This window comes from Uloborus diversus, chromosome 6 (genome assembly GCF_026930045.1).
Source record: "Uloborus diversus isolate 005 chromosome 6, Udiv.v.3.1, whole genome shotgun sequence".
Lineage (NCBI taxonomy): Eukaryota > Metazoa > Arthropoda > Arachnida > Araneae > Uloboridae > Uloborus > Uloborus diversus.
In genome coordinates, this window is record NC_072736.1 from 96,743,057 (window position 1) to 96,770,700 (window position 27,644).

Consider the following 27,644-nt stretch of genomic DNA (forward strand, 5'->3'; position numbering starts at 1 on the left):
GCGTACCTAGCTAGGGTAACACCCGGCGCAGTAAATTTTGGTGTACCACCCCTACAAACGCAAAAGAAAAAAAAAAATTTGAAACATGAAATTCGTGCAATTTTCAGGAAACAACTAAATTTGTGTTGGAACGAAATTATAAATGGGTTAATGTACAAAAAACAAATAAAAAATGGGGGTTCGGGTGGTGCCCCCGTAAAATTTTCAAATTTGTAGTCTTAAAAATGTATTTTAACTTCATATTTTTCAAAGACTTCCAATTCCACTTTGGGTGTCACCCCCAGAAGAGTGAGTCACCCGAGGTGGACCGACCCCTGTAGTGACGCCACTGCTTATGGGGCCAATGCATTTTAGTATTTTGTTTAACAATTGGTACACTTAATAGAGGAATCAAAATCCATGCTTTACTGTAATTGAAAATTTTTTGAGTTACGCAACACTTGAAGAATGAAAAAGCGCATTTATCAGAGACAATTATGACACATTTTTAACTGATGCGCTCGGAGCAGGTAGAATACCTGTGAGGCTACAAAATACGAAAATAATACCTTCAACTTATAAAAAAACTACCAAAACCAGCTTTAAAAATAAGAAAAATCAGCTGATTTTCTCCAGTTATGTACCAGCGTTCAAGTCTCGTCCCTTGTCTCATTCTTTAAACGCTGAAGAAAATATCTGCAGATTAATCGAACTTATCACACCTGCGTGAACAAGAAAGAAAAAAAATGTTTATTTCAGAGGGCAAAGAACGGTCAAGCTTGGTCGAAACATTTACCATTTACATCGTTTTTGTCGGCAGTCTGATGCGATGGAGGGGAGGGAAAAAGGAAGTCGTCCACCGTTCGTGATAGGTAATCAAAACGATATTTAAAAAAGAAGAAAAGAAAAGCGAAAGATATATACGTGCTAGAGCCGAGATACAACTGACGGAAAAAAGAAACTGAGATAGGAAAAATAATAACTTAAAAGGAAAAAAAAATGTGGGCGTGCAGATGGGAGAACTGGCTGCTGCGTTTACGAGGTCATCCGTACTTTTAGCAGAACTTAGCCCGGTGTGAGTGGCGGGGAGGCGGTGCCTGCTCGACCCCCCGCGTCCAATAGTAGGGCAGCCGGCCAACCCCCCCGACGAGCCTGCCTCTCTATAAAAATCGATCATCGCTTCTCGGGTTTACAACCCAAAGACATGATCGCGCTATTCACTTGGCTGTCCCACCTGACGACGGTGAGTCGGACTCTGGCCGTCTTTGCCGGAGTCCTGCTCTTCGTCCGGCTATGGATGGGTGGACGCAAATCCCGTCTGCCCCTGCCTCCCGGACCCAGGGGCTACCCCGTCTTCGGCTACCTGCCTTTCTTGGGCAAGGACTACCACCTACACCTCACGGAATTGGGGAGGAAGTTTGGACCTGTCTATCAGATCTTCCTCGGAGGCAAGAGAGTGGTCGTTATCAGTGATCCGGTCCTGGTCCGGCATGCTTTCCGGCTCCCGGTTTTCTCCGGAAGGCCGGACACGGAACTCACGAAGCTCTTACAAGGATATGGTAAGTCCACAAAATCATTTTTTTCTTACTTAGTACGCAAAACGATTTCTGGGTAAATGAAAGGTGAGTTTCGAATTTTTCATGTGATTTATGATATTAACGTTTTGTTTGAAAAAAGGATCAATGTTGATTCGCCTTATTTTATTAGCTTAATGAAAAATCAAAAACATGCAGCAAGTAGAGACTGCGGAAAAGAACAAAAACTCTTCCAGTGCTGCAATTTAAATTTTCTTTTAATTCTAAAACATGCTAAGATTTTATTTCGAGTAACTCTTATAACTTTTTTGATAAATTTTGATGAGATGAATAGTGATTAGTATTCGATTTATTTTAAAGTGATGCAATCTTGCAATAAAACACTTTTTACATTAAGAGTAACTAACTTTCAGTTGGAGAATTCTCTCCTCAGAAATTCTGCCGTGGATATTACTATGAATTAACAATTGTTTTCTAAACAAAATTGCGCAATTTTGCATCAAATCTGTCTAAAATCGATACTTTTCTTTCAAACATTTAGATTATGATTCACTGTTTAACTTATCCAAAGATAAAATCAAGCAGATTGTTTTCATTTTAATAATACATGAATTTTGTTTGACAAGTTTAAAAAGGAAAAAAAAAAGAAAAGAAAAATCAATTCGCAGAGAAATTCTATTTTGGAAAAATAAAGTGAATTAGATTTTTTTTTTGTAAGTTAAAGAAGGTTAAGCTTCGCTTATTAAAAATACACTTAGATGAGAAAATTTGTACTGATGAAGATAATACAGCTAAAAGTATCAGTAAAAAGTTACATTATGCTCAGTAATAATGCAGTTCTATTTTAAACGATTCTCCTGACGGTCGTTTCGTAGGGAAAGTGAATTTCATTTTTATTAACTCATTACTTTAGTTCTAGGAGCAGTTTTTCACGAGAGCAACCCGAATGATTTTCCTCTCCTATTTTTTTCCCCACGATCTCAATAATAATACCATTTACTTTTAGTAATTCCCATAATAATGTAACTTCCTGATCTTTTTATTCTCAATGATACATTAAAGAGCATCTTTATTTCAGTAAAAATGACATTTTATTTTAAGTGACACTAAGAGTAGTGCGCTCCTTGAGAACTCATAAAAATAATGTGACAGGATGATTCTTTTATTTAAAAAAGTCTGCAATTTTTCATCCAGTGTCCAAAATAAGTATTTCCTATCAGTTTTTGTCAGCACCGTTTAACTGTTAAGAAAAAAAATTAATGCATCTCATTGCTAAATGTCACTCAGAAATGAAACTGAAAACTATGAAAGAAGCTTGCCGAAATCAATGTTTTGGGGTGTTGGCGAACCTTTTCAGTAATGGTTAAAAAATAAGTAAATTTTAAAAAGGAAAAAAAATTTCTTCTTTGGTAGTTAAATAGCTTTTATTATATTACTTAAGAATGTGTATCAATTAGAAAACACATTTTTTTGGGCTATATTAGTTATTTTTTGCAACCTTTTGACAATATAAATTTATGTACTTTCGATTTACTATAAGTTTTCTTCCACCATAAAAAAAAAGAAAAAACAATTTACGAGTGTTAAAATCTGATAATAACTTGGATAATAATAATTTCGATACTTGTTTTTTGCCTTGTTCATATTGTTTTAGTTTAATAAAGTACTGCGAAGTGTTTTTGAAGCAATATTAGCTATTTTTTGCAACCTTTTGACAGTATAAGTTAATGTATTTTCGATTTGCTCTGTAAGTTTTCTTCTATCATTAAAAACAAACACCAATTTACGAGTGTTAAAATCTGATAATAACTTGGATAATAATAATTTCGATACTTGTTTTTTTGCCTTGTTCATATTGTTTTATGTTAATAATGTACTGCGAAGTGTTCTTGAAGCAATATATTTAAACTATGAGTAATACAGCTTTCTAGATATAGTTATTGTGTTTGATTGCTTCAAAGTTCAAACTGCGTATGGTATCGTAAATTTTCTGCATAAAACACTTCTTACCCTTTTGAGACTTTGTAAACACACTAAAGAAAAACCAACACTTTACTTTTTTTATATTTAATATTATATAAGTATTTCTTGAAACTAAATATTCTCAATTAATTAAAATGAATTGAGTATACATTACAATTTATTAACATTTAACTTCTGAAAACATTTAAAAACGTTTTACACAATAATATGAATGCAAAAAACAAAACAAAAAAAAATGTTATTACAAGGATAAAAACTATAGGTGCCTAATATTTTAAAATTACGAAACTACGGTATACATATACTGGTGGTGTGAAAAAACTTCATAAATAATCATCAGATTTATAAGCTTAGTTAACTTATTTCTGCGCAGTTGTTTTATTTCACAATTTAATGCACTAAATGTTGTATCATAGAATATTGTTAAACAATTATTTAAAAGAATACTTTAAAATCATTTTATATAGTAGAATTACTTTCAAGAAGACACAAACGATGACTTCATCTCAATTTGTATTGCAAAATGACAAGAAAATTTGAAGTAGTAACAGGAATCTGTTATACATATTGTTGCATTTTGCATTGCGATAAAATTAATTTTACGCTATACTAAAACGTTTTCTTTTTTTTTTCTTACGCAGTTACCTTCTGAAAGATTTATCTGAGGTTTTTAATTGTTTCAAATAATAAGCAAAGCAAGAAACGATGTATCGTTTACAGTCTTCGCGTAAATATCTCCATAATATATTAATGCTATTATTTAAGGAATAAAATCTTACAATCTGAAATACGCCTTTGAAAATTAGTTTTAAAAATTTTAATTGTATAAATGTTCTTAATGTTTATTGCGTTTATTTAGTTCGCCTTTCACATTTTGAAAAACTATTTTTTCACATTCTAAACAGAATTTTGTTGCCATTCTAGGAATCATAAATTCTGCGGGTGCGCTTTGGAAGGAACAGAGGTCATTTTTGCACAGTGTTTTGCGAGATTTTGGTGCAAAAAACTTTGGACCAAGCAAAAGCTCTTTAGAAAGAAATATACTGGTGAGTAAACATCGAATTAATTCTGAAAATTTGTCTTTGAAACATTTTAAAACTAATAAGAATTAATGATATAAATTTCATTTAATTCTACAAAAATGCTCTCTTGAATAGTTTAGTATCAACATCTGATAATAATATTGAAAAAACTATTGCGCATTTTTTTTAAATACATTAATAAACTTTTTCGTTTTGAAGGTAGATTGTATTTGTATGCTACCGTCTATGAAATTGAAAACAATTGAATGGAAAATATTTTCGGAATTAATAGAAGATACATTATTGAAATACTCAGATTATGCATAGATTTGATCCTTTTTTAAGCTTAAATACTACTTTTTGTTTCTATTTTCTTCTCCTGTTTCAGATTTAAAAATATCTGCGCATGAGTTTAAAAATTTTAACATATCAAAATCAATTTTCGTCTAATAATGCCGCTATTTTCCTTCACGTTAAAATGAATTTTATAGTTTTAAAATTTTCCGCAATTTTGCTAATGCATGCCATTAATAATATGCTTCTAATATTCATTTGCTCTCATTCTGATGTTAATTACAGTTCGTTCTTCTAAGAATGGTTGCTTTCATGTAGGAATTTCGCTGTTTAGATTGTTTAATAATCTGTGAATAAATTTTAGGGTTAAAAATCTAACTAGTTATGCTTCTGTTTCTTTGGTAAATACTACAACTATGCCATAACTATGACTATTAAGCAAAGGATCGCCAAAATTTATAGCAGACTTGCATTCATGTATATAATTTAGTATAATTCTAAAAACGCGCTTACAACTCCGAATGCAAAAAGTGCAAATTCGGATGAACCGCGTGTGCAGTTTTGGGAAATAGATGCGGAGCAGCGTCATGCCTTTTGAAATTTCTTTGAACTATCGTCCATTATCTGAATATATTTTGAAAGCTAAAATCCGTCATTCTCCTGACCACTTGAACTAGATGTTATTAGATATAAGAATTTCTTCTCATTTTGAAAATATTTAATTCAGCTCAGTCATCAGAAGATTCAATGTTTTTTTTTCCCTGCTTTTCTTTTCTAATCCTTTTCTTCTTTTTTTTTCTTTTCCTACCTTTTGCGACAAGCATTGTGTTTATTCGAGTTTGTGTTTTATTGATGGTATGCATTAGTAACGTATAACAGTTCCAGTAAATTGATTGCTGTTGAAGATAGTTGTGTTGTTAAAATAATTGCATGAAGGGGATTGTCAAAATGATTTCAGAATATCCAAACTTTTAACTTAAGATACGGATGAGGTATCAAAAAATAAAGAGGAATCAAAAAAACGCTTAAGAAATCGGTTGAAATTCTTGAAGTGGAAAACGAGTATCGCTGAACCTCCCTTCTCATGTCCAGATTTCCGTATTTCAAACGGAAGAAGAACATGAGACAACAATCACCACAAAGCAATGAAAACAAAAATAAACAAAATGTACTAAATGTTTAGCTCTAATAGTAGGCATTTTGTTGAAGAAGATTATCAATACACTGATGAAATGATGAGTTTATTACCAAACAGAAACTAAAGTTTTTCAAGAGGGATTGAGAAAATAAAAAGGAACCAAAAACCGCTTAAGAAATCGGTTGAAATTCTTGGAGTGGAAAACGGGTATAGCTGAACCTCCCTTCTCATGTCCAGATTTCCGTATTTCAAACGGAAGGGGAACAAGAGACAACAATCACGACAAAGCAACGAAGGAAAAAAAAGAATTCACAACTGAGGGGGAGATTGTAGTAGTTGGGTGACGGAGTAGAGAGAGAGAAGGAGAGAGAGAAGAGGAGGAAACGGGTCTGTGTGTGCAGATAGGATGAGGGAAAGTGTTTCATCGGGTGGCCCACTGTTGGAGATAGGCGGAAGGAATTAGATCAAGGACGAATCCCTGGTTCAATGACCCCCGCTTGCCACGTTTGCGGTGCGCTTTGTTTTGGACCTGAACGGGAAGTGAATCGCAAACGATTTTTTTTCTTTCAAATTTATTTTATCAAGACGAAGAAGGAAATACAATTTGGTAAAAAAAAGAAGACTTTTTTTGCTTTAAAATAATTTAAAAATAAGAAATTAACGGGTTTTGTGGTTTCGGCGGGAAATGCTGTAAGTTAATGATAAATAATAAATTAAGTCTTAAACTTGATTTTTAAGGGCAGTTGACCTTTAAGTAAAATTTGAGATTGATTTACAGATTGGAAAACGCTTGTTTATTATCGTTAAAACTGCATAGTTATTCCTACATAATCATTCCTTCATAAATCTGTACCTCAAAGCCAGACTAAAGTAAGTCACATCATCACTACTTTGTAGGAGAGCGTAAAAAATTTGTCTGATGCACACAAAGGTCGGGACACGCGCTTTTTACTAACATTGGTAAATAATTATGAAGGAATTGTTTTGGCAGAGTTAAATTGTTAGGGCTTAATGCGGAATCAGACTCTGCATAAAGTGCAGCCAATAGTCTAAAAACCGCCATTTTTGGACCTAGTCTGGTCCTGAGGTACAAAAACGTAATGTACCTCAAAGTCAGACTAATGTAAGTCACATCATCACTACTTTGCAGGAGAGCTTAAAAACATCTCTGAGGCATACACATATTAGGATTAGCGCTCTTAAAACACTGGTTAATATTTATGAGGGATTTTTTTTTTTTTTTTAAGATAATTACGTTGTTCTGGCTCAGTGCGGAATAAGACTCCACAGATAATGCAGTAAAACTGAAAATCGCCATTTTTGGACATATGTTAGCCTGGCTCACTAGCGCAGCCAGGAATTCCTTCTGGAGAGGTTTTTTTGATTAAAAATACTTTCTGGAGGTTTTTTTTTTGATAAAAAAACGTTCTGCAAGGGGTTTTGTGATCAAAAATACCTTCTGAAAGGCGTTTTTTGGTCAAAACAGCTCTTTCATATGCATAAATTACTGTATTAGAATTTGCATTCATGTTAAAAAACAATGCCTCTGGGGGGTGTTTTCACCCCCCCCCCCCCCCTTGCTTCGCCACTGGCCTGACTTTGAGTTACAGATCATCCATGTATCAATTGGATAAAAATTGTGATTGTCAAAAGAGACTTAAATTTTCGATTATTCCGCTCCACACTTGCATCACTCCTGTTTATGCACAATGTTTTTAATATATAAGTGCACACATAGATTTTTAAAATTAATAATGAATTCCTTTTTTCAGCGTCAAGTTTCCGAGTTCTTAGGAGCCCTTAGCAGCACCAACAGCACCCCTTGCACCGTGCGACCCCTGTTGGCCCGTGCTGTTAGCAACGTGGTCGGATCCATGCTGATGTCTGTGACGTTTGAACAACACGACTCAGGGTTCGAGAGACTCCTGTCCCTCATAGATGAGGGATTCAAACTGCTCACCCTGGCTGTCCCAGTCAACTTCATCCCTCTTCTGAGGTATGTCCCCAGTTGCAACTACGCCTACCAGAAGATCAAGCGCAACAAGGCCGAGACTGCTGCTTACTTTGCTGAAGTTGCTGATTCGCACAAGCAGTCGCTGGACAGTGGGAACGTCCGGGATTTCGTGGATGCATTCTATTTGCAACAGAAAAAGGCCGAGGAGTCCAACAAGAAGTCCTACTTTTCTGGTAAGATAAATTCTTCTGATATCATTCATTCACATGCTATGGTGTCGAAATATGTACAGTAGATTCTCATGAATCTGGACTAATAGGAGATCCAGTCGCCTAGTAGCAACATTAAGTTATCTTAGTGTTCTTTCTGGGATAAGATATCTCACTGTTGCTCTGAGGCGACGATATATTAAGTCAAGTTACGTATACAAACAACTATACACTCTGAGAATTAAGGCAGTTGGGAGCAGAGTAGTGGAAATTTTCAAGTTTTGAACAAAACGCTTTCAAAGTTTCAGTCCAGGGTAGGCTTTCATTAAAAACTTTTTCTAAATCATGCTGTATAACAGATACGCTGTATAACAGCAACATATTGTTTCTGCATTTCAGCACGATTTTAAATAAGCACTTTAACTCCTAATGGTTTGAAGCTGTGACACCTACACCTAATATTCTTCTTCTTGTTCTAAAACAAAATATTTTGAAACCTTTCATAAATGTCTAATGTACAAACCATATTTGATTCTGTACATTTATTTGTAAAATTTATTTTTAAAAATGCAATGAAATGGTGGTGTCTCTATTTGAAAAGATTCACGCCAGAAAGCCATAAATTACATCTACATAACGTCAACGAAATCATCACGGTAAAGAACATCAGTGCATGAAGCATTTTCGATACGAAATGCCTAAAATTTGTAATCTGTAAACAATGAATAAGTATTTTTTTTTTGCACGTAAAAGTGTTGTAAATAACCCAGGTAGCACACGTACCGTTTAAACGTGCCTTAAACATTTTGAAATGGCTGTCACACGTATTTTAAACGTATAAACCTTTCTTAATTGTTTTAAAAGGCGTGTCACAACTTTGACAACCATTTTTAAACATTTTCTTAAAAAGTTTTAAAATGATTGTCACAACGTTGACGACCGTTTTTAAACATTTCTGAAACGGAGCGTGCGACCTGGGTAAGTCCACTAATATCGATGTCTGAGGTTTGTCATTTGATAAATGGTACTATTGATTAACCATCTTCGTTTTGTAAACGTTGTAAAATGGTTGTTAACGTTGTGGCAACCATTTTGAAACGTTTATGAAACGTTTACATGTGCTATATGGGAGGAGGTCACTTGAAAAAATGTTCCAAGTATAAAATTGCTGATTTCATATGATTTCAACGTTTTCTTTCTTCTTCCAGAGGAACAACTGGTACAAGTCATGGGAGACATCTTCAGTGCTGGACTTGAGACGGTCACGTCGACACTGGAGTGGGCCATCTTGTTCGTGGTTCGCCACAATGAAGTGCAGAAGCGTCTTCAGGAAGAAATTGACAAAGTCATTGGACGTGATAGATCCCCAGAGCTTAAGGATCTGTCCTCCATGCCATACACGGAAGCCACTATACTGGAGGTCCTGAGGAGAGCAAATGTGATAGTTCTGGGAAATGCTCATGCAACTCTCGAGTGAGTGATGTTTATTAAATCTCTATCATTTGCAGTTTTTGATTTATTAAGCACAACCCGGTCACCCCATTCAGAGACTTCAGTTTCGTCCTTGTTATGAGCTCATCAGTCTGGAATAATCTTTAAGCAAGCTGGAGGCTGTTGTTCTGGACGTCATAACCGGGCTGTAGGTACATGCTTCTAGATCTGCCTTAACGCTGGCATAAGGGCGGTAGCTTATAGCTTATTACAGAAAACAGTGGCATAGGGAAGGGGGCGGTTCTCGGCTCCGAACCCTTCCCTTGAAGCTCAAAATTAATCTGCAATAATTAAACTTAAAGTTATTCCATGTCACTTGGAATACTTTTTTCATCCTCTGATCAATTTATCGTATGGAAAACTCCGTTCCTAAAATTAAAACTATATTATCCCTACATCAATTAACGTTTCCAAGTATCAGATTGGACTAATTTTAAGCAGGACACTCCCCTTGAGGAATTTCTAGCTACGCCACTGACAGAAAATGATTTAACCGACTTTTCCGGTTTGATATTTTTTTTACTGCTTTTATTACAACCTAATCACCTATCATTTAGTGAACTTATTTCTCCTAAAGAACAACTTTAAAAACCGCAGTGTAGTCTAAGGGGACACAGGAAACGGTGTGCCCTTCGCCGACGACTACGAAATTTTAGTTTGTAATAGCGATGAATAAATTAAAATCGCCAACAATTTAAAAAAAAAAATGCACCAAGTACCAAGCATTTCAATGAAAACCTACCTAGGGTTGAACTTCGCAGGCATTTTGCTCAAAATTTTAATAAAATCCTTACACCGCTTTGCTTCCAGCTTAGATACCGCAATTTTATCCAAATGCTGAACTTTGAAATGTGACATAATTATTTAAACTTGTGTCTGATGAATTCACTCTCATTTGATAGGGATACCGAATTAGGTGGCTACTTCATCCCGAAGGACAGTCACGTGCTACCCAATTTGTGGGCCATTCACATGGATCCGGAGCTCTGGGATAGGCCCGAGGAATTCAGGCCCGAACGCTTTCTAGTCAACGGACGAGTTGTGAAACCATCATTCTTTATGCCATTCTCAGTCGGTAAGAATAATTTTATTCACCGAGCGAAAGTTTCTCAGATTATTTATGCTGCTCGCGTAAGCTCACTGCTATTTGCTATGCCAATCACGAATTCGGAGTACTTTATTTTCTCTGTCAATGATTTAAGTTCGTTAACATTCGATGCAAATCTCGGACATGAGCGGCAATTCGTATAGTGCTGCCATCTGTTGATAAAGCTGAGTAACGTGATATAAAGAGGATTGTAGTGCTGCCATCTATATGCCCAAACATATACTATGTACGTTTCCTTTTTCTTTTCTATCGCGTTCTTGTTCGTGAAACGGATTTGTAGCTTTACCCTCGTGTATAAAAAATTCGTTATCCTCCACCTAATCATTTAATTTCTCTATAGTTCGCATTAGGAATTTAATTTTGCTTTGAATTGAAAACTCTGTACAGTACTCCATAATCAAGGTCATAATCTGAAAAGGTGCCTTTCGTTAAACACGCAAATTCTTTCCAAATTTGAACTATTTCAACAGTTGGCATTTTGAAGACATCACTCCAACGTCACTTTGTAACTTTACCGCTGGAAAAAGGGACCAGATTTTGAAAACAGGGACTTTTAGGGACTTGATACTAAAAAATTAACCAGCTGGAAGCCATGGGAATGTCATCTTACTCATTGCAACCTCGGGCTATAAAGATATCATTCGGACTTCTAGGCAATACTAAAGAATTCTTGAATATTTGGGTGAGTGATAAGGTTCGACTTAACCCTTTCAGAAGGGTTCTATTCATAAACGCCGTTTTCAGTTTTGACGGGTGAAAATTGTTTCTTCATTTGAACGAAGTAATTGCCTGTTTAGTGATATTTTGATTGTTGAAATTGTAACCCCGACTCCAGTGGATCAACCCTAAACGCCAGCAGATAGCGTTCATTGTTGACTACTTTTTTACTTTCTCACTCTTCTAAAATGGCAGTCTTACCAGTAAAACAGTTAAGATAACGAATCCAGTTCAGCTTCGTCACAATGAAGCATTTTCCTGCATGTCAAACATTTCCAAAAAATATTATCAAATTATCATGCCGCGGAGCGAGTTTCATTGTTGATGACGTCAGCGTTACTCGATCATTTGCTATTTTATATATATATATATATATATATATGAGGATGGGTTGGAGGGGGGGGACTTGATGTGATAAGGATCAAAACAAAAAAGAATTACACACAAATTTTAAATTATACTTTTTAAATAAATGTTCTTTCTCAGTAGAACACTTTGCAAACATTCTGTATATTTCTATCTACCTCCGTGACTAAGAATAGTATTTTTTATCGTTACAGGTCGAAGAATGTGTGTGGGAGACAATCTTACTCGAATGGAAGTCTTTCTGTTTCTGACGAGTCTCTTACAACAGTTCGAACTGAAAGTACCTACGGGAGCAGCTCCACCCTCCTTAGAAGGCATCGCCGCTCTTTCCATGACGACGCAGCCTTTTCAAGTTTGTACCGTGCCAAGAAATACGTGATATTGAAAAACTTTTAACTAACTCCAGTCAACTCATCGTCCTCACGCCCATTTCTTGCCATTGCAGTTCTTGTAATGGCGGTCCAGTTTATGTGTCTGTGAGTAACTTGGACCGCTACAATATACACGGCCACGTTAGTTTCAAATGGCGTCATTACCGCCGGGAAATTTACAGTGATGTTATTGAATCATGCGTAGCTAGAGCTGACAGTTGAATCAGTCATTGGACAGTTTCATACGAAGTAGACAGGTTTACTGATGGTTAACTGACAGGATGTCATTTACAAGCAATAATGCAAAATTGTAAGAGGAATACATGCCTTTGTGTAAAGATGTGTGTGTGCGTGTTATTTAATGCATGTGAGATGCTGTAACCCTTGAACATGAACTTGCCAAGAAACCGAAATGAGCGTATACTTGCTAAATGTGGAGGTAATGACGCCAACATTTGAGGTTTTTAGATTTTAGACAATTCGGATCAACGCACAAAGTTATGGAAAAGCACTTTAAAAATGCTCTCACTGCAGCACGTTGAAAAATTAGAAATGCTACTCTAAATCCAAAATTTTAATGTTTACACAAAATTAGTAATAATTTTGATGTTAGTGTTTTATACAGTAATTATAAACACAATATATTTTTTAATATTAATTCCATTACGCCGTAAATATTGAAATAATATTAAAATGGTTTCTTAGTAAACATTATAAAATCATAAACAGTTCTGAGGTACATTTAAAATATTTTTGATGAGAACTTTTTATTTGAGGAGATGTCTTGAATGACTTTTACCAAAATGATCTTCAAAACTTTCATCTGTCTTATTTAACGATTTTCCTTACATGTGTAATTGTATTGACAGTTATCCAAAGCTTAAGTTTTATGTCTAAAGTCTTGAATGACTTCTATCAATGATCTTCAAATTTTTAGTCTGTTTTATTTTCACCATATGTGTTCAAATTCTAGCATATCGCAGAATGGAAAGTGATGTTTGTGTACATATATTTTCGAAGAAATCAAATTGTAGTTTTAGAAATGTTTGTGTTTTGTACATAATATAGTATATAATCTGTTCGTGTCTTCATGATGTTGTGAGAAATTAGATGCATTTTTGAATACCGTTAAGGAACAGAGGGTGCATACTCAAAAATACAATGATAATAAATTACACTAATGACGACAAAAATAAATAAATAAATAAATAAAAAACCAACTTTTATTATCAGAGATTTTACAATTTCTTCGAATGATTTTGAGTTGGTGTCAAGCAGTAATTTATTACCAATTGATTAAAAAATTATAATTTACCTCCATATTTTAATCTTTTGCTATGCAGCACGAATTTGTCAATAAATTCCAGGACGTAAAAGATGAAAGTTCAATGCCGTAGATGAAAAATAGTGTTTTCAAAGGTTAAGCATATCAAAAATTTCAGTTGTTAAAATCATTTATCAAACTTATTAAGGTAATTTGAAATAAAAGTTTAAAGCATTTTTGAGTCAAAAGGATATTTTTTCAAATAGTAATTCATATTTTCCCCAATAATTGCTATGTATGTGGTTATAACCACTAATCAAAAATTATTTTTTTTTAAATTTAATTTATAATTGTGTGCGGTCCGAAATGTAAAATCAATGATAAAGGTTGGTTCTTTTTTATTGAGTAAATCTATGGCAGTAGATATTTTTTCTAACGAGGTCAAAACATTTAAAAATGTATCTGGAAATAAATTAAGGACGAGTGTTAACAAAAATTAGAACTAACAAAGCAGTTTTAGTTTCTTACAATGCACTTTTGCCGTAAAATTCATATTCAGCAAAGCAAGACTTTTTAAGTAGAATTATTTTTCCCAAATATTTGTGATGTGCTAGTTTGATTTTCAAAAATAATCTTTTACAATTCGTATTTTAGAAGGAATAGAGACAAAAATTTAAGGCTTTTGCTGTTCTCCTTTACTAGTGGAACTTATAACTAATAATAACAATAATAATAAAGAAATGGGTTGAAATTTGGTAATAGGGATAAAAAAATAATTGATGAAAATTTTACAGTGCGAGCAAATATTTCGCTAAAGTCACCGATATGCACTCGTTTTCATTTTGTGCCGCAATAATGTCTCATTATCCGAATTGAAATTCAGCAACAGTAGCAACTACTAAAAAAGTACAAATTAATATCCTTATGATGGCTATTGTTGGCTCGAACGTCCTTGAAAAAGACTTCATTTTTGCGCACACATTACACTGTAAACACCGATTTTTCATCGGTCCCCATCATCAGTTTTGCTGCTATGTATTCCCCGCATTTTACGTTTTTTCCCGCGTCTTACGTTTTTAAAACCCAGTCCCTTGAGAAACGTTAAATCGGGGTTTCACTGCATTTAAACGTCACATCCTCATCAAATTCAACTTCATCGCTTCCATAGGACCTGCCTATTATCAGCCGTGCCAAAATAAGGTTGTATACTTCCGCGGCATTCGCAGAAGATCCAGGAATAAGAGATGTTGGAAAACTTAACCATTTACAAGTGATAAATAATGCATGCCTTCTGCGTTATCATTTTAAAGTCAATGATTTTGCAATAATTGCAGTGAGAAGAGAAATTAACACAACGTGGAGCATGCCAAGCTGGCGGGGGCAGAAAGAAAAATCTCCTTGCTGTTATTTCATTTTGCCATTTTTGCCCCTCTTGTTTTCATTTTACATTTTACTGAACCTTTATCATTCTTGATAGATTCATTTTGTTTGTTATTTTACAACTTAATAATTTAATATTATTATTTGTTGTATTCTTTTTCTTTTATTAGAACATTTATTCTTTAAAAAAAACGGTTTGTTTTTGTTTAAAAATTCAACACATTTAATTTTAAACTATAGCACCTTTAAAATAAATAATAACCAGTAATGCACTGTCTGAAACATGAAACGGTATCTTGTATTTTTAAGCAAAAACGAAAAAAAATTCCAATTTTGTAACGCACATATGATGCACGTATGAAGTGTAATGATTTGTGAGATTTAGTTCATAAAATTGTTTTGTGCAATATGTTACGAATATTTTGTAAAATAAGTGGATTAAAATGACTAATGTTTCTATTTGTATTGTGAGGATATTTATTCCAACGAATTTTTCATACTATAATTGTTTGATTATTTTAAAAGTTATCTAATGCATTGTTAACGTCAGCATTCTCAAATTTAAAAAATATTAGGAAATAAAGTTCAAAGTAATACTCGGAAGTATTTGTAACTTATTGAATCTTTAGCGTCCCCTAAGACAACTTGATCCCCCTCAAACAAGGAGAATCTGAAACAAATATTACTAATTTACTACTTGATCATCCCCCAAAAGGTAATGATCCAAAGCAAATATTACTAATGGACCTTTACAAATGGACCTTGATCATCCCCAAAAAGGAGATAATCTAAGACAAATATTACTAATGGACAACTTAATCATCACCGAAAAGGAGATAATTTAAAACGAATATTACTAATGAATAACCTGATCATCTCCGAAAAGGAGATAATTTAAAACGAATATTACTAATGTATAACTTAATCATCTCCGAAAAGGAGACCCAATATAAAAAAAAGTACTAACGGACAACTTGATCATTCTCGAAACGGAGATAATCTAAAACAAATTTTACTAATGGACAGCTTGATCATCCCCGAAACGGAGATAATCCAACACAAATTTTACTAATGGATATTTTGGTCATTTCTCCGATTGAGAATACATGTCCATGATTCTTTCTGATCTCATAAACCATTTGTTACCTGCAAAATATGTGATGTTGGAAAATCAGTTAACATGCTGAGATTGTAAATGTAAAGATTTTGAATGTTCAACAATGTTTCGTTCATTTTATCCTTAAGCGCACATTTGTAGCTTCTGCGAATGCCGACTGTGTACAATACTGTCTTTCAAAATAGACTTAAAAATGCTGCACATCAAATGGCAGCTCAACATGTTCCTTGTATGTGTGATAAGTCAACACCTTGTAAATAAAATGTTATTTTCATGAAAAATGTCTCATTATTGTTTAAGTCTACCACATTATAATAAGCAAACGACACTAATGATTAATTTTAGTAGAAATCAGAACTAAAATCGAGTTATACCAATTATTAATACCGCTTGGACTTTTCTAATGTTTTTTTTTTTTTTTTTTTTTTGAATTAAGGAAATGTCGGGCAAACCCGCACACTAAATAACAAATAATAATTAAAAATTTTAAAAACCCTCGACTGAGTCGCAACTTAAGAATCAAGAGGGAAAATTGAAAATCCCTTTAAAAGCCTTATATTATTAAATATCTATGCCAAGTATTTTATTTACTATTAAATAGAAACTGGCAACAGATAAAAATTTGTCGGCCAACAATGAATTCGGTTATCAATCGCGTGAATAAAGGCTTAGCCGTTATTAAAATTTGCTTTAAAAAACGTTATAATTCGAATTGTATAAAACATGGAAGTTCCAAGCACATTCTATCAGACGCGAAAAAAAAAAAATATCTTTATTTTGGTACTAAATTTAAAATTTAACTATGTTTTCACGGCAAAAATCGCAAAAAACCTTAGAGTTTTTAATTAATACCTTCGTTAATGAATGTCATCCAAAGATGCAACCTAGCTAAGAACACTTTCAATCAACTCTCCTTTCGAACATTTTTTTTTTTTTTTCAAAATTGGTCCATCCGTTTAGGCGCTAGAGGGCCACAGACACGTCAAACTTATAACTCCCTTCCTTTGTGTGTCCCCCGGGGGTTAAAACTAACAACAAACAAATTTTTTATCTTTAATTTACACTTGAGATAAATCTATAAACATCTTTAATCATATTACTTACAATTACTAGTAAAACAGTTTTAAATAAATACATTGAAAACACAGTGAAAATTCGTTGCAACGAACACCAATACAATGAAGTATCTGTTTCAACGAGATAAATTCTCAGTTCAATTTTAATTACCGTAACCTGTGCTGGAATTCCATTACAACGAAGTTCCCGATACAACGAACAAATTTTGCGGTCCCTTGAATTTCGTTGCAACGGCATTTCCCTGTACTTCGGTATTAGCATTTTCGCGAGCCCGGCCCTAACAGACAAAGTTAGGGATATTCTTTAGTAGCCAGTGACCGGTAAGAACAATTTCGATACTAGCTACTTCTTTTTCTCAGTGTTAAATGACAGTTTTAAAGAAAAATGTTAAAGTTAATGCTCCGAAATACTTTAGTCAGTGCAAATAATGAATTTTTAATAAACTAGTTCAGTTGCATTTTGATTTTGTTGGAAAATATTTTGTGAACTACTTAATGACTTTTATTTCATTTGAAGTTACAGTACAACCTCGTTTATCCGGAGTAACTTGAACCGAAGGCAATCCGGATAATCCGGTTAATAATAACCAAAGTACATTCTTAAATAAGCAGACTTATCTTTTTATTACCGCAGAAGAACAGTGCTTTGTAACAAAACTTAAAAAATTCTCTAAAGATTCTACTAAAAAGTTTCTCGCAAATACAGGCATCCCTCGTACAACGCGGTACTTCTACAACACGGTTTCAATATTACACGGTACAAAACTTTAATTCATAACTACATGGATTTGATGTTACACGAATTTTAAAAGAAGGAATTTAATTTTTGTTCAATACACTGTTAAAAAATGCATGACAACAACTGTAATAAGTTCTTACTTCATGTTTATGAAACTTTTACAAAAAATTGTCTGTCTTGAGCTCAAAAGTTTAGTTTCCCCGCATAAAACTAGCTTTTTAATTTTAAATACATACTTCATTTTTCTCATCAGTGTTCTAAAGCAAAAAGGTGAATATTATTTTTTTTCCAATGCATTGCAAGGAAATAACGTTAGGATTAAACATAAGCTAAATTTGGCAAAAGATAAATAAAAAACGTAGTCGAAACAAAATATGTAATTAAATAAATAATTCTAATTATTCTATTTCAAATTTTGTTTTGTTGTTGCTCAGACGAACTTTATTGCTACAGAAAAGTTCAGATTTTTTTTTTTTCTTATAGAAAACGTTTTGTTCTTAGTACAGAAAGAAAGTGGATTGAGTTTCTTCTTGTGCATTCCAGTTTTAACTTAGGGTATGTAAAATGATTAAGTTTTATCGTTTATAACAACTCTTATTTTTAAATCAGTGGGCTTTTGCATGTTCTGGTTGCCAGTTTTCGTTTGTATGTTCTATTGAGCCGAAATTTCAGCTATTATAAAATTTGCACCTTATGACTTGGTTTTGATATAACACGGTAAACATTCCTTGATTTTCATTATTTCAAGGTCTCGTATAACACGGTTTCGATATAACACGGTACACATTCCTTGATTTACATTATTTCAAGGTCTCGTATAATACGGTTTCGATATAACATGGAACATGGTTTCGATATAACACGGTACACAATGACATGATTTATGATATGTACATTATTAATTAGGTTAAAAAATGAGTAAAAAATCCATTTATAAAAAAGTCTCGTATAACACGGTTCCGATACTACACGGAACGAATTAACCGTGTTATACGAGCGATACCTGTACTTTATCATTTGTAGTTCAGTTGCAGTGGTGTCGGACTGGCGCTCCAATTACGCCCTGTTGTTTGTCAGATTAGTATTATATTTTATTGTACGTTCCATGACGGAGTTGTACGTTTAATAAAAATTAAAACCGAACGCTTAATGTATTTGGGTCATCCTCCAGAAAAATATTTTTCAAATACGAAACCTTTTGTTTTCTTTTTTTTTCATTCTCACATGAAAGTATTACCTACTAGAAGTAACCATTAACAATGGCCCAGCTAAGTTCCAATTATTTTACTCATAATGAAAAAAAAAATGCCTTGTTCACAGAAATGAAAAAAAGAAAAAAAATAATATTTAAAAATCGAGGCCAATTTGATATCAAAGTAGTAATTTTGTTGATTGTGCAAACAATCAGCTATTTTAATGACTAATGGGAACATAATATTAAGCTCTCTTAATTAAAGTACGGTTTAATTAGTAGTTTCAAATGTAGTATTTAGTAAATTTGAGGATATACTGGCAATTTATGATTTTGGTAGAATGCCTAAGATTGATGCATTTCCCCTCCATTTATTTTCACCTCAAAAATAATGACATTAATAAGGTCAGTCACGGAGGTGAGGAATTTTCCATTATTATAGGCCTAATAGATACATTTTTCAGGGAATTTTTTTTTCTTCGTTGCTACAATCTGCACATGTTAAAAATATGAAAACATATTCATTTTTTTTTACATCAATTTACATCCCTGAAATTCAAGTTCACGGAGGTGAGAAGTCAGAATAACCACACTAAGTTTTTAAAGGAAAATCTAACTTCTTGCTTTTCGACAAAAATCTCACAACTTCAACTATGGCTAAAAATAAGCAAGGGGGTTCCCTTGTATCATGGAAAATAAAATTTGATGTCATTACTGTCACGTGTTAATGAGGAATGGCATTTTGTGTTTAGGTAACTCAGGTGAGAATTTACTGTGTGACATGACTCCTTGTCCTACTAAAACGAATTAAAACACAATATTAAAAAAATAAATATACTTAAACAATTAGTATTTGAGACACTTGTGAAAAGAATAATAAATAAATAAGTATATACTTTTTTAATTAAGCAAGCTGTTAAGCAACATAAATAGTCACACAAGGTGTGTGACATGCCACAGAGGTGAGAATTCACATTTTGTGAACTAAAAATATACTAAAATAAAAATTATTATTAAAAAATTTTTGGTAGGTTTAAATAGATATATTTTTGATGAAAATAAAAATCATTGTTAAATGAATTGTTCTTTAAAGTTTTTACTGTAAAAGCTGTGTGACAGAGAGTATGTTAAATTAATAACACGAAATTGAAAATTTCAAACAGTGCTCTTGAGTACCTGACATAATCGTATCCAAAGGGTACTCGTTCATTATCATGCAACATTTTTAAACACAGCTCTTAACTTGTGCAAGAAATGTTACAAACTACTATTAAAACCTTTAAATATGTTCATTTCTCAAACATTAAACAATATAAAAGTATGCACACAAGTATTGTACTTGACAACTCTCAATGAAGTTGGACAGAAGTAGGGATTGCAATACCAGGATTCCGGTATTTCGAGCAATTTTGCAATTTCGTAATACCAGTATCTGTTGAGCTAAAATACCAGTATTTTCGGTGTTAGCTGAAAATAATAAATAGTTTCAATTAGAGAATTTTCATGATACAAATCCAAAATCAATCTATTGATGCAAAAATTTGACTTCAAAAGCACAGACTAATAGAATATCCTTCAACAAAAATAGAGGAAATATTGCAAAATGATCATGCCATTACTAGGTGAGATGAATCGCATTTTCGTGCGGTTTTTTGCATCATGTTTTTATTTTTTCTATTTCCTTGATCACTCACGATCCCTTTTGTGAAAGTTAATTTCTGGTGTAGTTTTGACTGCATTTGTGCTATGAACTTTTTTTTTGCAACCAACAATTGCCTCAATTACAGTAATACTTCTCGACTTCTTTTTTAATTATTTGTCTCAATTGTACTAAATTTTGTCAAAAACTTTGTCTTGTTAGCATAGCAAATGGCAATTTGTTGTTACTAGTATTGGCTTGTTATCCTGTCCAGCTATTTGGCTTAAAATTCGCAAGATAATATCTAGAATTTGTACAGTGCCTTGAAAATTTGCAGAGGTAAAACCCATTCGCAACTCCAATAAACTATAGGGGGCGCTGCAGCCAATGTCTAATGGTGGATGAAAAATGTAAAACAAACAAATACCGTAACTTATAACTTGCTTTGACGCTTAGTGAATGGCAGTAATTTTTCATCGTGTTTGTGGGAAGCTTTCTTTTTAATTCATCTGGAATTACATTACACCACAAACTGTCTGAAGCTTGTAATTTACCCCAAGGAAAACACGTGGAATGGAATGTTTACCTTTTTCTTTAGTATTGTTAATCTCCGCAAGGTAGCGTATTCGAGCTCTGGAGTCACGAATTGAATTGAAACATTTTTTCAGATATTTACATAATTATAATTGGGTAATTTCCCATTTTTCAAATATATTTTTTTCTGAAAGTGCATGGTCGAAAATATGGAGTAAGTTACTTTTTTTTCTAAAAGTAGTACTTTTGACTAAAGGAAACATCCCCATTGTAAAGAATTTTGAAAAGAAAGCGAAAACGAATAACAAATAACAAGATCAAATTCAGTCTTAGATTTCAAACCAAAGGGCTAATAAAAGCAAGCACAAACCTCTCCTACTCAAGAGAAAATGATGTTAGTATTTTAAAGTATAGTCTTTCAGAAAGAAATGACAACCAATTTTAAAAAATACTAATAATATTCAGAATAAAAAAAATACAAACATACAACGATTTATCAAAAAATGACAGGCAAGAGACGAAATTACTTGAAGATGAAGGACTTCTAGACAATCAGAGAAGGTGTATCACGCATTGTTAACACTAACACCACCGACCTGCATGAATTCAGAAAGATTATTTTCTAGGACTCGACCGATGCATCGGCCTGGCCGATGCATCGGCGCCGATGGTTCAAAAATTTAGCCATCGGCATCGGCGGCCGATGCTAACTTGCAGGAAACATCGGCCCATCGGCCTTAAAAAACATCGAAAAGCCGATGGAATTGGCCGATGTTTTTGAAAAAAAAGGACTTTTGTTGTTTTACTTTTTAATACAAAGTAAAGGGAGTTATTGTTTTCATATAAAATTGTTTATTTAAATTTCAGTATGAATTTCTATTTTAGTCACCCCTGAAAGAGTTTTTTATACTGCATTCAGGTACCAAACAAGTTAATTGTTGCGTTGTTTCTTGCGGTGGATGTAGGTATGTGTATCTCTCATAAGTCATAACTCAAAAGTGGTAAGCTGTAGAAGGCTAAATTTTCGCATGTGGGGTGTGCGTAAGTTCCAGTTGGGCACTTCCCTTTTTGTTTTCGATCGGGTGTTCTAAAAAGCCTATTTACTCATTTTTTGTGGCTATTAATTACTTATTTCAATGCAAAACTAATATAGCGTCTCAGACTGACGATCATTTGGTGATATATTGCCGAATTGGAGACTATGGAAACAAACATGAGATGGCGAAACCGGTTTTGTTCCATTTTGTTAGATTCCCGTTGAATCGACGGTAATTTTTAATTTTTCGATATTTGTACTATGAATCACAGTAATGCAGTCTTTTCTGTATCGCTTCGGTGGAGCTACAAGTTTGGGGCCCGTCGAAATACATTTTGGGGCGCTATTTCTCTATCACAGAAGTTGTAAAACATTTATCATAAGCATTTTTAGAACTCCTACGGTTCCCCTATGGTTATGGGGCCTTTCGCGCAATTGGAACTTGCTATATTTTAAATCTGCCACTGCCAGTCAAAACAAACTCGGGTGCAAGTTTTAAAAGGGTTTTTCTGCTCAATGTTTATGATAATTTTGAACTCTATTTTTTACGACTATTTTTTGTATTTCCGAGATTACTTGCGTGCCCCTCCTCCAAATCCCTCAATTTCTGAAATTAAATCTAGTTATACTTCTGAGTTGTTTAAAACTAACACCATTCATAAAATTAGATTTTTTTTTCAAGCTTTATCTATTGTTTATGAAGAATTTTGAGCATTAATGTAAGAAATTGATTAAAGACGTTTTGAAGGGTGACATAATTCGGAAATCAAAGGACTTTTGAATTTTTTCTTCGGAAGTACTGAAGTAGATTCAGAAACGTATTCGAGGCGTTGGTGGTGGCGGTTCTGTACTAAAAAAATGAGGCCGAAGTTTAATGTTGTGAGTTACTCCAAAATCAGAGGGTGACCCCCCTAACCCAACCTCGTCGTTTCAAGCATTTGTTAAATATTTAGCGATTTTTTATTTCGGTCAAGAAATATCATTTTGCATATTTCTTATTCTTGTTTCAATTATATTTCGTAATGCGCCATCTTTTTTGCATCATTAATAGCGATCGATTTTTTTTCTGTTGTAAGTAACTATTTTTATGTATTTATATAAAATCAACGAATAAGTTATTTTCTTTTTCATCACATTTTTAATGACATGTTATAGAAAAGTTTCAAGGATTTTCTATTATGCAGTTTTTTAAATTTCAGAAAATATTTGTGAAATTGAAAAATTTAATTTGAATTTGTTTGTAGTGCTTCATAAAAGATTAAACAATCAAATTGTTCAATATTACGTGTGCAAACATCATATCAAGTGGTATATGTATTCAGTTATTAAGTTGGTGTAAATATTGAGTTTGTTTATTGTGAATGCGTTTTAAGAACCTCGCTCTTTTCATGGCTATTTCTTTTTTTCTCAAAATTTATGTCACTGTTATAGCTTTTATGAAAAATGCAAACTTTTCCGTTCATAAATTTTAAATAAGTATTAAAATATTCCTATTATGATTTAATATTGTAATTTATCTTTTACCTTTTTTTGTTTAATTTGATGACTAAAAAATGTCTACGTGCAATCTTTCCACTTTAATTGCGTAATTTATTGACAATCATCGGTTTCATAGTTTTGTTCTTAATTTTTTTTTTTTGAATGATTAAACAACATAATTTAATTTTTTAAGTATGTTTAATGTACCTAAATCCATACATTATTACAATATTACTGAAATCTTAGTTATGTGTTCAATTAAAAAAAAAAAAAACAAATCAATTGGTTATTAAACAATTTCTTTGTTTTTCTTCCTTTTTTTTTTCTTTCTTTCTTTCTTTTTTTTTTTTTTGCTGTTGTTCTTTGTCTTCCATCATACAGCAGTCAAAAAAGGAGAAGCATAACTACACCCATACAGATTGTACGTAGTACGATCCAAAAGTTCGCGGGACATGCTGTATAAAACCTTACCCAGAATAGTTCACATTACCGAAGTACATCCACCTTCAAAAGGTCACCTTGAGGGTCTATGTACTTCTGTCAGTGTTCATATAACTTTTGGAAACACTCCTGGAAGCCATTTTTTGCTACCTTCTGTGGTGCAGCTTTATCTTCTCCTGACGGAAGAAAGCGGCGTCCATGCAAATGTTTTTTTTTTTTACTGGGAACAGGTAAAAGTCACACGGAGCTAAGTTCGACGAAAAGTTTATGTTATTTGTTTGTCATATCAAAGTATTGACCAATCGAACCGTGCATTCTCAATACTCAACATGAAAGTCGCGTTCTTCCCCACGATGAAGTTAAAGCAACAGCGCAAGGGACCTTACATGAGGTTGCGATAAATGTCTTCCAGAAGTCCTTCTAAAAGCTATACGAACGTTGGTAGAAGTGAATAGTCGTTCAAGGTGACTATTTTGTAGATAGATTTATTTCGGTAATGTGAACTATTCAGGGTAAGGTTTTATACAACTTGTCCTCGAACGTTTAGATCATACTACGTACGTATGAGTTTTCAACTTACTATTTCATAATGTTTTCAGTGACGCAAGTTTACGCGCATGAAGACATCACAAGAGAATTTGCGTTAACTAACTAAGGAGGCGTTCAAAATGGATATTTCGGTCATGCACAGATGTGCCGAAAAGTGAAGTTTAAATTGGGTGATCGTAAAATAGAAATTTAGGTCGAAATCTGATTTTTTTTTTTTTCGTGATTACAATTCCTTATATTTAAAGGAAGTAAAGTGAAATGAATCAATGATCCTTTAAATCCCTGACAATCTTATCAGTTTATTTCTGTTAGATTTTTTTCTTTTTTTGCCATCGGCCAACGGCATCGGCCATCGGCCATCGGCCATCGGCAATCGGCCATTTGGAGGAAAACAATCGGCCATCGGCCATCGGCCATCTTTGAACAATCGGCATCGGCCCATCGGCCAAAAAATGCCATCGGTCGAGCCCTATTATTTTCAACAGTAGGAAAGTTAGGCACTAAAATGAGTTCCAGGCTTAGAGACAGTTCAATAGATTCATTATGTTTTTCACTATCATCTTTTTTATTATGACATTTGTACCTTCAATTTACATTTGTTCACATGACGTTTTCATAAATAATACAATTCTTGTACAAAATTATGAAGTGTGGCAACGAAACAATAAGTTTTCAAACATTTTTTGAGAAACTTCAAATACCGGTATTCCGGTATCACGTTTGAAAAAGACCGAATACCAGGATTGAATTTTTTGTCCGGTATTGCAATCCCTATTAGACAGAAGCGATGAAATATTTTTGGTGGGAACAAAACACACAATCGAATATAACTCACTATTTTTTTTTTTTTTTTATCATACTTGAAGTACAGAAGAACCTCGTTTGTATGGTGTAACCAGGTCAAATTTTAAGAGTTAAAAAAAGAAAACTATATTTACTTAAATTATAATTTAAAATCATGATTACATCAGCTCGACTATAGTAAATACACCGAATATTCGGGTTTTGTTTTGATTGAACGAACAGCTCCTGCATTGAACGTACAATAAAGTATAGTACTGTAGGGGACATAGCACAGCCTTGATTAATTTTTGAAAAATAGAAAAATGACACTTTCACGTTGATGGAAAACGTGGTTGTGAAAAATGAGAAATGATTGTAGACGTTCCATAGAAATAACAGCCGCTAGGAATATAAAAAATTTTGGAAAAAAAATAGAACCGACTTCAAAATTGCTCTAAAAAGTGAAAAATAATTTTATTCTTTAAACACCATCGATAATGCTTTTAAACATAATTTTTGAAGTTGGCGCAAAAACAAAACGTAAAATCCAGTGTAACCATGCTTCGTTCATATTTTTTTCAGAAAAGCATCCAAAGTTACGAACGAAACATTTATATCGCTATTCAAATATGCTGTCATCAATGCATAATGTATGTGCTAGTGAAGAAACTGGTCCTGGTTAAAATTATAGTTGTATTTGAGTTATGGCTGTGAATGATTTTATCTATCGTTTTTGCGCCAACTTCAAAAATTATGTTTAAAAGCATTATCGATGGTGTTTAAAGAATAAAATTATTTTTCACTTTTTAGAGCAATTTTGAAGTCGGTTCTATTTTTTTCTTCAAAATTTTTTTATTTCATTCTTTTTAGTGTAAATGTAGGTATTTCAAAAATAATAAGAAGTTACCATCACGAAACTTCACATTTTTTTCTTAAAAATGCTCCATGCTAAAAAAAAAAACAAAAAACTATTGACACGCGTTACTCTTTAAGCGATTGGCACTAAAAACTTATCTCTGTTCCTCTCTGGAAATCATGCGTAGTTAATTTAATTATAACCATTTAAGTATTACGCTTTTCCTAACTAATTTACATTGTGAAGGGTAAGCAGATCCTAATCACTGCTTACCCTTCGGTTAGGTTAGGTTTACCCCTACTATGGAGCAATAGCACTGAAGAAAGGAAGATTTTGATAATTCACATAGGGTTACTATAAATCAGCAGGGTTACTAAAATAAAATTATTTACGCCAAAAATGAGACGACAGCGCCAGATTCTCCATTATCGAACTATCCCTTGAAGAAATTTGATGCTTGCTTCAGAGAAGCCTTCATTCAAAATTATCATTACAATTACTATTAATGTTACTGTTATATGGCACCAAACTTTTATAACAATGAGTTTCCTATTGTCGCGTAGATGAAGATAGCGAAGACAATGTGAAAGCCAAATGAAGCGAATACTCGTTAGTCTCAACTCGAGATCTTTATTCAGAACCACGAATGAACATTACATCTCCTTATATACAACTTGAGAAAGTGCTGGAACTTTCCAGACTTGGAAAGATACAGAAATTAATAGAAGATTCGAGAAAATACGGGAAACAGTAGAAACGAAATTTTAGTAAAATTCACTTTTTCCTAGTCGGGATTTGAACTCGGGTCGCTCGTGTGGGAGGCGAGAATTCTTCCACTGAGCCACCGTTATCCGCGGATGAAAAATGCGAACTTCGCTACAAAATCATTTAATATGGAAATTGCATAAAATTTACTGTTTTTTGCCCATAACTTTTTTTTAAAGAACAAATATGGTCAAACAAAGTAATGGGACCTAAGTTGAGCCATCCCCTATCCATTAAAAAAAGAATCATCAAAATCGGTTTTCTAGGTGAGACGCTATGAGTGGACAAACAAAAAAAAAAAAAAAAACATACATACGGTATGAATTGATAACCGTCTCCTTTTTGAAGTCGGTTAAAAATAAAAGTGTTATAATGGAAACTTGAGTAGATCTTTGTGTATTTGTGTTATATATTATAAAGAAGAAATACTAGCGGCCACATGTTTTGGTGACCCGGACTTTCTTTTAATATGATGTCAAGTTCTGAAAAGAATGAAAACTCGAAGACTGAAAGCCAGTCGTATACCGGTAATTCCTTCGAAGCTATGAAGGTGAGCATAAAAATTCCCCCATTTTGGACTGAAAAAACTGAAATTTGGTTTTTTCAAATAGAAGCGCAGTTCCAAAT

At 33.3% G+C, this 27,644-nt stretch overlaps 1 protein-coding gene across 1 annotated transcript; it reads left to right on the forward strand.

Moving 5' to 3' along the window:
* Positions 1-1,183: 1,183 nt before the first annotated feature.
* LOC129224873 (cytochrome P450 18a1-like) lies at positions 1,184-12,175 on the forward strand. The gene is made up of 6 exons (XM_054859419.1): positions 1,184-1,538; positions 4,422-4,543; positions 7,724-8,138; positions 9,323-9,587; positions 10,508-10,680; positions 11,991-12,175. Exons 1-6 carry the CDS (start codon positions 1,184-1,186, stop codon positions 12,173-12,175), a joined length of 1,515 nt encoding a protein of 504 aa, XP_054715394.1.
* The last annotated feature ends 15,469 nt before the right edge of the window (positions 12,176-27,644 follow it).